The sequence below is a fragment of the Oncorhynchus gorbuscha genome, linkage group LG11 (assembly GCF_021184085.1).
Source record: "Oncorhynchus gorbuscha isolate QuinsamMale2020 ecotype Even-year linkage group LG11, OgorEven_v1.0, whole genome shotgun sequence".
Classification (NCBI taxonomy): domain Eukaryota; kingdom Metazoa; phylum Chordata; class Actinopteri; order Salmoniformes; family Salmonidae; genus Oncorhynchus; species Oncorhynchus gorbuscha.
This window is the reverse complement of record NC_060183.1, coordinates 71,918,358-71,932,292: the sequence shown is the minus strand read 5'-3', so window position 1 is coordinate 71,932,292 and position 13,935 is coordinate 71,918,358. Positions and strand designations below refer to the sequence as shown.

Genomic DNA, 13,935 nt, shown 5'->3' with positions numbered 1-13,935 from the left:
TATTATTCTACAATGTAGAAAATAGTAAAAAATAAAAAATAAACTCTTGAATGAGTCGGTGTGTCCAAACTTTTGACTCTTATTGTGTACATATATATATATATATATATACAGTAAATATATATTTATTTCGTTGTTGGACATTAAAGGCTGTGAAATCACCAGGAAATTGGCCTCCCGAGTGGTGCAGTGGTCTAAGGCATTGCAGTGTTTGAGGAGTCACTACAGATCTGGGTTCGATACCAGACTGTGTCCCGGACTGAGACAACGCACAATTGACCTAGCATTGTCCGGGTTCGGGGATGGTTTGGCCGGCTGGGATGTCCTTGTTCATCGCGCTCTAGCAACTTCTGTGGCGACCCGGGCACATGCACACTGACACAGTCGCCAGTACATTGTTTCCTTCAACACATTGGTGGTACTCTTTGCCTGGTCCATTCAGTGTGCTGCCGATCCAAAATACCACTGACAGATCTTTTTATAAATAATTAGGATAAAACGTGGGCTTAAAACTGAAGTTTCGTTTTTAATAAAAATAAATCAAATGGAAAAATCTGAGGGGGCACGTGCTTTTTTTGCCCCCTATGGGCATGATGCCACTGGCTGTTGCTCTAACATAGCAACTCACATAGCAAATATGCCAAATGAATTTCAATGAGGAAACAGTCAGTGGTTGTATTTGATTAACTTTTTATTTAAAAGGTATGGATTTCAGCAAACAAAGAAAGCCAGAGAGGAAAAAAAAAATAGATACACGGTAAGGGTTTAAGAATTTACAATTTTGAAGTATCGATTATACAGCGACTCAAAGAATGTTGGAGGTTTACTCCAAAAACTAGGCTCCACTCAACTCCGCAGAAGAAATCAGCATGGAGTTGAGATACTTGGCTAATTTCTAAATAGTTTGGACTGTGCAATATAACTAATTTATTCAATTGTTATGGAAAGGTTTGTGAACGTGCGCAGCATCTTACATCAAGCTGACCCTTGTGATCAAGCAGCCAAACACTTTCTAGGACTGGATACGTGATAACATCCTAACAAAGAGTTATTTGTACATCACCCAAGAAATAAGAGAGACAACCTGATTAATACCGTATTTTATTTTCCCTCTTTAGAAGAAAGCTATTTCTGAACATTTTCTACATCAACCCGGGAGAGCACTTTGATGCGTTTGGGCATGGCCACGATAATCTCCACCCCTGCCCTTTTTCTCTTCCCCGTGGGGGTGGTAACTGTTTTGACGCTAGCGTCCTTCTGAACCAGCATGGCCTCACTCTGAGCCTGGAGAACGTCCAGTTTCTGCCTGAGCTCCTGTAGGTGGTCAATGTCGTTGATCCCGCTCACATTCTCCATGATGGATTTGAGTTTGACCACACACTCCCTCTGCAGTTCCTCCTTTTGCAGTTCCTCCCTCTCCCGCAGACCCTGTGAAGCCTGTGGGGCCACCCACTGTGTTTGTATGCTATGCAGTTGTAACTGTGGAGTTTGAGGAGTTTGCACCAGTGGCACTGTTTCTTCAGGCCCATCCCACTGAAGAGAGACTGGGGAAGCTGGGGAGAGATGCATTAGACCATTGAGGGCTTCCTCTATCTCCTCTGTTGTGGTGTGAGTGGTCTGTGAATGCAGCATGAGCAGAGGATGGTCCCTGTATTTGGGACACAGGTGCTCCCAGGTCCAATTAGGCTCAGACCTGAAGACGTGACAGAAGTGTTCACAAGGCAGGCGCTGGTCCCTCCACACCTCACACTCACAGGAGGGCCAGGTGGACTCTGACCCGAAGCTGACCGAGTAGGACCGCGGTGCCGTGGTCTCTGCCCGACTCTTCACCCGGAAGGTGCCGTCGCTGGCCTGCTCCACCACGATGTCGGGGTCTTGCAGGGCCGCAGACATGTTGTCCATCACCAGGGCCACCACACTCCAAGGGCGATGCCACAGGAACGGAGGCACAGTGGGGTTGAGGTTGTACTCGCCAGAGGACTGGCTGTTGAGGTCTGTGTACCTGGAGATTCAGGGAATGTAGCAGGTTTAGACTGACCAAACATCAACACTTACATTAAAGGGGAATTACACTCCAAAATAAAAGTTTACAAAAGTAGTCAAATGTCAAGATGAGTCCACATCCTACATCTTAACCCCAATGCAGAAGATAAACACTGTAAATTATATGGTGTATGGCATAAATTTAGCAGATATGTCAATAGAAGATCATTTTTGACAGCAAATACTATTCTAAATGACATTGAATCCTATTCTAAAACGAACTTACCTTTGGTGCATCTGTGGGAAGTAGTCGTCAACAAGAAACTGTAGCATTTGGCTCAGGGTGTCTTTTTTATGGACCTTCATGTTATTATGTGTGAAAAAGTCGCTCTGCATTTCCAGACCTCCGTTCACCATAGACACAAAGTTGACAATATCAACCCTCACAGCGTTAGCCCATCTCTGAATGAACAAAAACAAGAGCATGTAGCTAACTCTGTATGCGCCATCATTAGACTAGGATGCACATTATGGACCTATAGCTAGCATATTATGGATCTATAGCTAGATACTGTATCACGGAATTCAGCTAGCAAAAACATAACACACTTGCTACTGCTACTTCTACAGATTGTCTACATACAGTAGGTGTGGTTTAAACATGCTGTCTGCTTCTGGATGAAAGCACCTCTAAGCACAGGTCTGAGATCTGCTTTCTGTCTAACCACCCTGACCTTCATTAATACGCAGGTTATGACACAGCAGGTCCAGGACCTGACCCCATTGCCCCTATGATTTCAGTAATTGACATGTGCACTACAAACCTTCTCCTCTGACAGCCACTTGTTAGTGAACCAGTTCTTGAAAAGTTGTCTCTTTTCCAACCAGATGGGGCTCTGCTGTAGTAGTTCTACTGCCCCCTGGTGTTGCTCTCTGGTAAGGGCACCAGCGATGGCCTTCATCATATCAAAGATCCCCTCCTGGTTGGTGATGGCTCGGGACCGGTTGCTCAGCCACTTGGTCCAGGTCCTCTCCCGCAGGTGATCGCTGAAGACTGCCTGAGCACCTGAGATTGGAATGAGAAACAGTCCGTAATTAGCTAATTCTAACCCCCTAATGTTCTAGTATTTAGAGATTGTAACAGATTAAACATTTTCTTGACCAACAGGTCTTTTCAAAAGAAAATCCTGAAACTCACAGCCAACAGTGCTGAGAGCACATTATGAAGCTAACTTGCTTTTCCCACCTCATAGCTAACATTAAAACCTCACCACTGTTCACCTGTGAATGCTGCCTCCACCGCCTTCATCTCCACAGGGCAGTGTTCAGTGAGGATGTAGGCTGGGCTCCAGCCCCGGTTCCACTGCCTGAACACCCCCAGCGCCTCCCCCAAGGCTTCGGCGCTCCTCGACTGCACGACAAACAGGCCCACCGGCGCCACGCTCACATTGGTGCGCACGCACAGGAAGAAGAGTGGCAGGGGGAAGCGCGTCCTCTTATAGGCCGCGTCCAGGAAGCACACCTCCTTGCCATACTGCCGAAGCAGCCGCCGCTGCCAGTCCGTCTGGTAGCAGAGCAACAGGTTCTCGACCTCTGATTGAACCCTAAGCAGGAAGTTGATTCTAGGAGCTTCTGCCTTCCAATTCTCTGCCAAGGTCTAAGAGGAGGGGGGGGGGGGTTGTTATGATTAATAGCTGAGGTGAAACTTTTGCGTCCTTTCAATTATTTCAGTGCTAACCAAACTCCTTTTTGCGCCAGTGTGAGCTTTATATATGGTTGTGCACCTTGACTTTTGCTATAACATGTCTGTCTTATTCTAAACCACAGCAATGATATTCCCATGAACTTAAACAACCCCAATGGCGTGTCATGGAGTAATATTTATCTGTGCTCTGTTACATCACACACATGTATTCATTCACCACAACAAGTGTGTAGAAGTTTCAGACTACATACTTTCTAAAAAGCAGTTCCAGAATGAGGGGTGCTTTAGCTTTGCTGGTGTTGCTGTTCTGTCTGGGTAATGGGCTCAGGGAGAGAGTGTTGGGGTCCGAGAGAATGACACCACTCAACCCAGTTGTTGTTGTAGATTTACATAATAATGGCCAGCATCTACTGTCAACAAGTAGGGTGGCAGGTAGCCTAGCGGTTAATAGCGTTGGGCCAGTAATAGAAAGGTTGCCGGTTAGAATCAGCCGACTTGGTGAAAAATCTGTCTGGATGAGAACGTCTGCTAAATTACTAAAATATAAATACAATTGCAATGGAGGCAATGACTATGTATCCAATTCAGTGACTGCGTTTAGACAGGCAGCCCAGTTCGGATCTTTTTTTCCCTAATTGGTATTTTGACCAATCAGATCAGTTCTGAAAAAGATCTGATGTGTAAAGATCAATTAGTAAACACAACCTTTGTTGGTGGAAAAAGGAGTCTCTGGAAAGACTCCAGGATCTGGGCTGATGACAAACATTTTCAGTGGCTTTCTGCTCTTCCCATGTAAGGATAACGCACCACAAAGATGTTATGAATTTTCATTTTTCTTGAATCCATGGAAAACTCTGCATGTGCGTTCCTGAATTGTATGATAAAGCCTTGTCAAGTCTTTCTATCATGCACAGAAACAGGCACTAACACACAATCATCCAAACTGAAAGCTACAGACTGGGATTTGGGAAGCTATTCAATTGTCATTTCAATTCTTTACCCATTGATTCTAGAAGAATATAACGTATAAATGCCTCATGTGCCCTGCACAACTGTCGGTTTTCCTTGATTTTGGGCATCAGGATACTGAAAGCAATATATACTGAAAGCATGAATGTTGACATGCAGAATGTTTTGGGATTATATCAAAAAGACTAATGAAACAATAGTGAGTAAAATGCCCCTTTAAACAAGTGTTTCAAAGAGGGTGGGTGACATGCATACAAACTGTTAATAAATTGCAGTGAAAACATAGTTAACACCACCAGCCCCAATGGCCTTATCTCAGAAGACAATCCAAATATCTGATGAATAGGTGGGAATGATAGTGCTGCACAGCCTTCTCACCAGCAGGTTGACCAGGTCTATTTTGCTGTAGTGTTCCTCCGCGATGACCTGAGCCATGACGGCATGGATGGTTTTCTCTGTGGGGAAGAAGCGCCTCAGCGGCGGCGGGGTCGTGTCTTGGAACAGCTCCGTCCGCACGTACTGGACCATCTGGTTCTTTACCTCCTTCACCTTCCTCACCCCCTGCTGCACCAACGCTCGGATGTAACCTTTGACCCTGTCGTCCATCTGATCTGCACCCTGAGGGAACGAGGAGGGTGTGGCTTTTTTTAAGTGGGGAGAAAATACCCCTAACTACTGTTACAGGGTCAGATACTTGTATTCCACAGGGAATTTTAAAAGATCAAGGTTTTATTACATCTGTGTACCGAACAGACATACAGTTATGTAGCCTAAAGAGAGTCCAATGCAATAGATCCCATGGTCATAGTATAGTAATAACATAGTAATACCTTTCCAATAGGATGGCCCTTGTGGTCAGTGACACTGGGTATTTTGAGGAAATACTGTATCTTCCACTGCACTGAGGCTGGGTCTGTCTGGAGAGCTTGTTTGATGGAAATAGACATGACCCTCCTCAACCGTGATGTGTCCTTCTCCAACTGATGCAGTATGGAGCGAGCGCACACACACACACAGATATAATTATGTATATTAGTCTGATGTGCATTCTAATGTTGACTGTGGTGCACGGTCACTGGAGTTACATAATAAACATATATAAACATAAACACAGTTTCACCCGTACCTTGAATCCAGGGAACTTCACAATGCGGCTGATTGTGAACACAGCAGGGCATGCTACTTTCTTGGTTTTCAGCAACAGGTTTCTTTTTTCCTTGCCATCTTTTGCCTGAAAGACCAAAATGAGTGGCAGGTGAGAATGGAATTGTTGAGATTGGTTGTGAACCCCACAACTACCTTGAAGCATTGATGAAACCAGGGTCATATTCATTACCATCAAGGACCATAACCACCCGAGCCACGGCATGTTCACCCCGCTATCATCCAGAAGGCGAGGTCAGTACCGAGAGACTGAAAAACAGCTTCTATCTTAAGGCCATCAGACTGTTAAATAGCTATCACTAGCCGGCCTCCAACCAGTACCCTGATCTATCACTGTCACTAGCCAGCTACCACCCGGTTACTCAACCCTGCACCTTAGAGGCTACTGTCCTATGTTCATAGACATGGAATTACTGGTCACTTTAATAATGGAACACTGGTCACTAATAATGTTTAAATGCTGTTTTACTCATTTCATATGTAAACTCAGCAAAAAAAGAAACATCCCTTTTTCAGGACCCTGTCTTTCAAAGATAATTTGTAAAAATCCAAATAACTTCACAGATCTTCATTGTAAAGGGTTTAAACACTGTTTCCCATGCTTGTTCAATGAACCATAAATAATTAATGAACATGCACCTGTGGAACGGTCATTAAGACACTAACAGCATACAGGCGGTAGGCAATAAAGGTCACAGTTATGAAAACTTGGGACACTAAAGAGGCCTTTCTACTGACTCTGAAAAACACTAAAAGAAAGATGCCCAGGGTCCCTGTGCATGTGCATGAACGTGGCTTAGGCATGTTGCAAGGAGGCATGAGGACTGCAGATGTGGCCAGGGCAATAAATTAGAATGTCCGTACTGTGAGGCGCCTAAGACATCGCTACAGGGAGAAAGGACGGACAGCTGATCATCCTCGCAGTGGCAGACCACGTGTAACAACACCTGCACTGGATCGGTACATCCGAACATCACACCTGCGGGACAGGTACAGGATTGCAACAACTGCCCGAGTTACACCAGCAACGCACAATCCCTCCATCAGTGCTCAGACTGTCCACAATAGGCTGAGAGAGGCTGGACTGAGGGCTTGTAGGAGTTCTCACCGGACATCACCAGCAACAACGTTGCCTATGGGCACAAACCCACCGTCGCTGGACCAGACAGGACTGGCAAAAAGTGCTCTTCACTGACGAGTCGTGGTTTTGCCTCACCAGGGGTGAGAGTCGGATTCGCGTTTATCGTCGAAAGAATGAGTGTTACACCGAGGCCTGTACTCTGGAGCAGGATCGATTCACAGCATCATGCTGTGTGTCACAGCATCATCGGACTGAGCTTGTGGTCATTGCAGGCAATCTCAATTCTGTGTGTTACAGGGAAGACATCCTCCTCCCTCATGTGGTACTCTTCCTGCAAGCTCATCCTGATATGACCCTCCAGCATGACAAAGCCACCAGCTATACTGCTCGTTCTGTGCATGATTTCCTGCAAGACAGGAATGTCAGTGTTCTGCCATGGCCAGCGAAGAGCCCGGATCTCAATCCCATTGATCATGTCCAGGACCAGAAATGTCCGGGAACTTGCAGGTGCCTTGGTGGAACAGTGGGGTAACATCTCACAGCAAGAACTGGCATATCTGGTGCAGTCCATGAGGAGGAGATGCACTGTGGTACTTAATGCAGCTGGTGGCCACACCAGATACTGACTGTTACTTTTGATTTTGACCCCCCTTTGTTCAGGGACACATTATTCAATTTCTGTTAGTCACATGTCTGTGGAACTTGTTCAGTTTATGTCTCAGTTGTTATTTGTTATGTTCATACAAATGTTCATACATTTACACAAGTTAAGTTTGCTGAAAATAAACGCAGTTGACAGTGAGAGTACGTTTCTTTTCTTTTCATATACTGTATTCTAGTCAATGCCATCCTATTAAACTTTTGCTGTATATATACACTATTCTATCCTATGTATTCTACAAACTAAATACTCTATCCACATACTGTCCATAATGTCTATACATCACACACACACACACACACACACACACACACACACACACACACACACACACACACACACACACACACACACACACACACACACACACACACACACACACACACAGACACAGACACAGACACACACACACACACACACACACACACACACACACACACACACACAGTACCAGTGAAAAGTTTGGACACGCCTACTCATTCCAGGGTTTTTCTTTATTTTTGATATTTTCTACCATGTAGAACAATAGTGAAGAATTCAAAACTATGAAATAGCACATATGGAATCATGTAGTAACCAAAAAGGTGTAAAATAAATCAAAATATAGTTTATATTTGAGGTTCTTCAAAGTTGTCACCCTTTGCCTTGATGATAGCTTTGCACACTCTTGGCATTCTCTCAACCAACTTCACCTGGAATGCTTTTCCAACAGTCTTGAAAGAGTTCCCACATATGCTGAGCACTTGTTGGCTGATTTTCCTTCATTCTGTGTTCCAACTCATCCCAAACCATCTCAATTGGGTTGAGGTCGGAGGATTGAGGAGGGCAAGTCATCTGATGCAGCACTCCATCACTCTCATTCTTGGTCAAATAGGCCTTATACAACCTGGAGGTGTTTTGGGTCATTGTCCTGTTGAAAAACAGATGATAGTCCCACTAAGCGCAAATGAGATGGGATGGCGTATCGCTGCAGAATGCTGTGGTAGCCATGCTGGTTAAGTGTGCCTTGAATGATAAATAAATCACAGACAGTGTCACCAAAGCACCCCCACACCATCACACCTCCTCCTCCATGCTTCACAGTGGGAACCACACATGCGGAGATAATCCGTTCACCAACTACTACTCTCAAAAATCACAAATTTGGACTCATCAGACCAAAGGACAGATTTCCACAGGTCTAATGTCCATTGCTTGTGTTTCTTGGCCCAAGCAAGTCTCTTCTAATTGGGGTCCTTTAGTATTGGTTTCTTTGAAGCAATTTGACCACGAAGGCCTGATTCACGCAGTCTCCTCTGAACAGTTGATGTTGAGATGTGTCTTTTGATCTCTGTTTGGGCTGCAATTTTTGAGGCTGGTAACTCTGAAAATGTTATCCTCTGCAGCAGAGGTAACTCTGGGTCTTCCTTTCTTGTGGCAGTCCTCATGAATGCCAAGAGTGTGCAAAGTTGTCATCAAGGGAAAGGGTGGCTACTTTGAAGAATTATCCAATATAAAATATATTTTGATTTGTTTATCACTTTTTTGGTTACTCCATGATTCAACGTGTTATTTCATAGGTTTGATGTCTTCACTATTATTCTACAAGCTAAAGCAAAACCCTTGAATGAGTAGGTGTTTTCAAACTTTTGACTGGTACTATATATATATATATACAGTGGGGCAAAAAAGTATTTAGTCAGCCACCAATTGTGCAAGTTCTCCCACTTAAAAAGATGAGAGGCCTATAATTATCATCATAGGTACACTTCAACTATGACAGACAAAATGAGAAAAAAAATCCAGAAAATCACATTGTAGGATTTTTAATGTATTGTGGAAGGACCACCAGAGGGCAGGCTGGGCTCATGGATAGTGGCCCAACAAGGAATGGGAGACAAGGTAACCAGAGGCAATTAAGCACAGCTGACGGTACTAATGACATACTCTCCTTCCCCTATAAGAGAGAGAATGGAACCAGCAGAGAGGGGGGAAAACTATCTCTGGAAGATGGCCACCGAGAGAGAGGAGCTATCCAGGAAGAACCACTAAGACGGTGACAATCCCGTGACTTTTTGTTGTAGTTTAAAGATAATCCTATTGTGTTCCTGTTTCATCTGGAGAAGAAGATGTATGTTTTGCTTTGGAAGATTTTCATTGATTATGTTGGAGTGTTTGTGTTGACCAAATGCCCTCAATAGAGAACTGTGTTCAATCAAGAAAACCTACTCCTGACTCGTTTATTCCACCTTCCCGCTTTAGAGTGACACCCAATTACTTGGTCCGCTCACAGTATTTATTTGCAAATTAAGGTGGAAAATAAGTATTTGGTCACCTTCAAACAAGCAAGATTTCTGGCTCTCACAGACCTGTAACTACTTCTTTAATTAAGAGGCTCCTCTGTCCTCCACTCGTTACCTGTATTAATGGCACCTGTTTGAACTTGTTATCAGTATTAAAGACACCTGTCCACAACCTGAAACAGTCACACTCCAAACTCCACTATGGTCAAGACTAAATAGCTGTCAAAGGACACCAGAAACAAAATTGTAGACCTGCACCAGGCTGGGAAGACTGAATCTGCAATAGGTAAGCAGCTTGGTTTGAAGAAATCAACTGTGGGAGCAATTATTAGGAAATGGAAGACACTGACCACTGATAATCTCCCTCGATCTGGGGCTCCACGCAAGATCTCACCCCGTGGGGTCAAAATGATCACAAGAACGGTGAGCAAAAATCCCAGAACCACACAGGGGGACCTAGTGAATGACCTGCAGAGAGCTGGGACCAAAGTAACAAAGCCTACCATCAGTAACACACTACGCCGCCAGGGACTCAAATCCTGCAGTGCCAGACGTGTCCCCCTGCTTAAGCCAGTACATGTCCAGTCCCATCTGAAGTTTGCTAGAGAGCATTTGGATGATCCAGAAGAAGATTGGGAGAATGTCATATGGTCAGATGAAACCAAAATAAAACTTTTTGGTAAAAACTCAACTCGTCGTGTTTGGAGGATAAAGAATGCTGAGTTGCATCCAAAGAACACTATACCTACTGTGAAGCATGGGGGTGGAAACATAATGCTTTGGGGCCGTTTTTCTGCAAAGGGACCAGGACGACTGATCCGTGTAAAGGAAAGAATGAATGGGGCCATGTATCGTGAGATTCCATCAGCAAGGGCATTGAGGATGAAACGTGGCTGGGTCTTTCAGCATGACAATGATCCCAAACACACCGCCCGGGCAACGAAGGAGTGGCTTCGTAAGAAGCATTTCAAGGTCCTGGAGTGGCCTAGCCAGTCTCCAGATCTCAACCCCTGTCACGAATCCTGCCGAAGATGGTGCCTCTTCCTGTTCGGGCGGCGCTCGGCAGTCGTCGTCGCCGGCCTATTAGCTGCCATCGATTCCCTTTTGTTTCTGTTAATTGGGTCTAATTGGTTAAACCTGTTTTGAGTTAGTTTTGTTTGTAGGCTATTTAAGGGCACTAGGCCCGCTGGGTATTGTGCGGGCTTGTTCTCTGTTTATTGGTGTTGGTGTACTAGTGTGATCTCTATTTTTCCGGACAGATTTGGTCCTGTGTATTTAGGACGGGTTGTTTCATGCGCCCTTGTGTTTTGCGTGTCCGTGTCTCCGCTGTCTTTGGAATAAAAGATCCACGTACGGAATTACCTGCTCTCTGCGCTTGACTCCTCCACTCACCCTTCATAGAAGTCATAACAACCCCATAGAAAATCTTTGGAGGGAGTTGAAAGTCTGTGTTGCCCAGCAACAGCCCCAAAACATCACTGCTCTAGAGGAGATCTGCATGGAGGAATGGGCCAAAATACCAGCAACAATGTGTGAAAACCTTGTGAAGATTTACAAAAAACTTTTGACCTTTGTCATTGCCAACAAAGGGTATATAACAAAGTATTGAGAAAAACTTTTATTGACCAAATACTTATTTTCCACCATAATTTGCACATAAATTCATTAAAAATCCTACAATGCCTAAGCCTAGAAGGTTAGCATCCCGGAGTCGCCTCTTCACTGTTGATGTTGAGACTGGTGTTTTGTGGGTACTATTTAATGAAGCAGCCAGTTAAGGACTTGTGAAGCATTGGTTTCTCAAACTAAACGCTCTAATGTACTTGTCCTCTTGTTCACCGGGGCCTCCCACTCTTTCTATTCTGGTTAGAGCCACTTTGCTCTGTTCTGTGAAGGGAGTAGTACACAGTGTTGTACGAGATCTTCAGTTTCTTGGCAATTTCTCACATGGAATAGCCTTCATTTCTCAGAACAAGAATAGACGGACGAGTTTCAGATGAAAGTTCTTTGTTTCTGGCCATTTTAAGCCTGTAATCGAACCCACAAATGCTGATGCTCCAGATACCTGACTAGTCTAAAGGCCAGTTTTATTGCTTCTTTAATCATAACAGTTTTCAGCTGTGCTAACATAATTGCAAAAGGGTTTTCTAATGATCAACTAGCCTTTTAAAATTATACACTTGGATTAGCTAACACAATGTCCCATTGGAAACCAGGAGTGGCGGTTGCTGATAATTGGCCTCTGTACGCCTACGTAGATATTCCATTTAAAAAATCTGCCGTTTCCAGCTACAATAGTCATTTACAGCATTATCAATGTCTACACTGTATTTCTGATCAATTTGATGTTATTTTAATGGACAAAAAAGTGCTTTTCTTTCAAAACCAAGGACATATCTAAGTGACCCCAAACTTTTGAATGGAAGTGTATACACACACACACACACACACTCCGGACTCTGACATTGCTTGTCCTAATATTTATATATTTCTTAATTCCATGCTTTTACTTTTAGATTTGTGCATATTGTTGTTAAATATTACTGCACTGTTGGAGCTAGGAACACAAGCATTTCGCTACACCTGCAATAACATCTGCTCAATATGTGTATTTGACCAATAAAATGTTATTTGATTAGGCACCATATGGAAGAAAATGTACTGAAATAAGGTGGGACAACCTGAACTCCAATAAGAAAAGCTCCTTTCCTTTTTCCATTGCACAATGTTTTGAAAAGTTTTGCTATGATGTGTCCTAATGAATTTGATCCAGGTTCAGATGCACAATACGTCCTAATCATTTACATGGAACACTTAAAAGGCGTTTCAGAATATCATAGATATAGATATCATAGATACCCTTTGATCCTGAAGTTCCTGCCTCTTCTTGATTCCACACTTTGCCCGGCCCCTGTGGCATCCCATTAGCTTGTGTCCGATGAACACAAACGGTACACCGTCAAAGGGGATACAGGGAGTACCCTTGCCGTACTTCCATTCCCAGTATAGCCTGTTCTTGTGGTCCTGTGGTTTCCAACCTGTTTAGCAGAACACATTGAAAGAGCCATGAGTCCAGGGGTGTATTCATTAGTCGGATTCTGTTGCAAACCGTTTTGCAATGGAAATCGTTTACAGTCTAGGTACCAACCTAAGCTTACAGAGCAAACAGAACAAAACAGGGAGGGACCTACCTGAATTTGTCATATAGAAACTTGTTTTATTTTGCAAAACATTTTATGTATGAAGTAAACGGTTTCTGACTAATGAACACACCCCAGTAGCATAATATACATCACTAGCTACATAAGAATAATAATCAATCAATAGTTACTTAGTATAGTAGTATCAGTAGCTAAATAGTATAGAAGGGCTAAAAGATAGCAGTAGCTTGATCAATGCAAGTTTGCTCCAGAACACTCAAAGATTTTTTATAACTAACCCAAGATAGACTAGAACCTGTCGTTTCCAATAGGAGCAAATGAATCATAGTGAGCAGAAGAAGCAAGGAGGTGGGCAGAGCCAAGCACGAGCTACTGAGATCCTATTGGCGCATTGATTTGCATATCTCATTTAGAGAACGACTACTCTGTGAAGTACCCTTGTACTCCTAAACAACGTATATTTTTTAAACGTTGGCAAAGGGCGAAGTTTACAAAACACAGTTCACTCTGTTACAGATTATACTTATGAAAGAACTGTATAAAGATCAAATGTTTCATCGATGAGAAAATTTGCAGAATTTGGGCGAAAATCCATCTCGCTCCATCTTCTCTCACTGCCGGCCACTGGGATTCCTCTCACCATATTTGGTAGAGAGTAAACGCCAACAGGATGCATCACATATATACATCCGGTGAAATGTCTGTCTCATTGTTATATATGTGACGCTCTTTAGCTTGCTAGCTAGCTTACCTTGGTCATTGAAGCGCTTGTCCACACGGTAAGAAATATATTTCACACAGGTTGACTCTTCGACGTGTGAGATATGCTTATTGACCTCTTCAATTGTTTCAAAGACCGCTTCGTTGCTCATTTTTTATTATTATCTGTTACCAACGCACAGAAACAGTCATGTAAACATTCAAATAAT

The 13,935-nt window shown here is 43.6% G+C and overlaps 1 protein-coding gene across 2 annotated transcripts in view; it reads right to left on the bottom strand.

The window, feature by feature from the left end:
• Window positions 1-673: 673 nt before the first annotated feature.
• The window catches only part of LOC123989381, a 13,326-nt gene continuing 64 nt past the window's right edge, over window positions 674-13,935 (bottom strand). Inside the window, exons 1-9 of one of the 2 annotated variants that reach the window (XM_046290341.1) lie at window positions 13,758-13,935; window positions 12,705-12,883; window positions 5,784-5,888; window positions 5,488-5,637; window positions 5,036-5,275; window positions 3,265-3,640; window positions 2,808-3,049; window positions 2,270-2,445; window positions 674-2,002 (exon numbers count right to left, since the gene is read on the bottom strand). The exon at window positions 13,758-13,935 is cut by the window's right edge and continues 64 nt beyond it. In XM_046290341.1, the coding sequence (XP_046146297.1) occupies window positions 1,126-2,002; window positions 2,270-2,445; window positions 2,808-3,049; window positions 3,265-3,640; window positions 5,036-5,275; window positions 5,488-5,637; window positions 5,784-5,888; window positions 12,705-12,883; window positions 13,758-13,878 (2,466 nt within the window). In that variant the 5' untranslated portion in view covers window positions 13,879-13,935 and the 3' untranslated portion in view covers window positions 674-1,125. Of the gene's footprint in view, window positions 2,003-2,269; window positions 2,446-2,807; window positions 3,050-3,264; window positions 3,641-5,035; window positions 5,276-5,487; window positions 5,638-5,783; window positions 5,889-12,704; window positions 12,884-13,036; window positions 13,166-13,757 lie in introns of those variants that run through there. The other variant, XM_046290342.1, reaches the window with a different exon arrangement.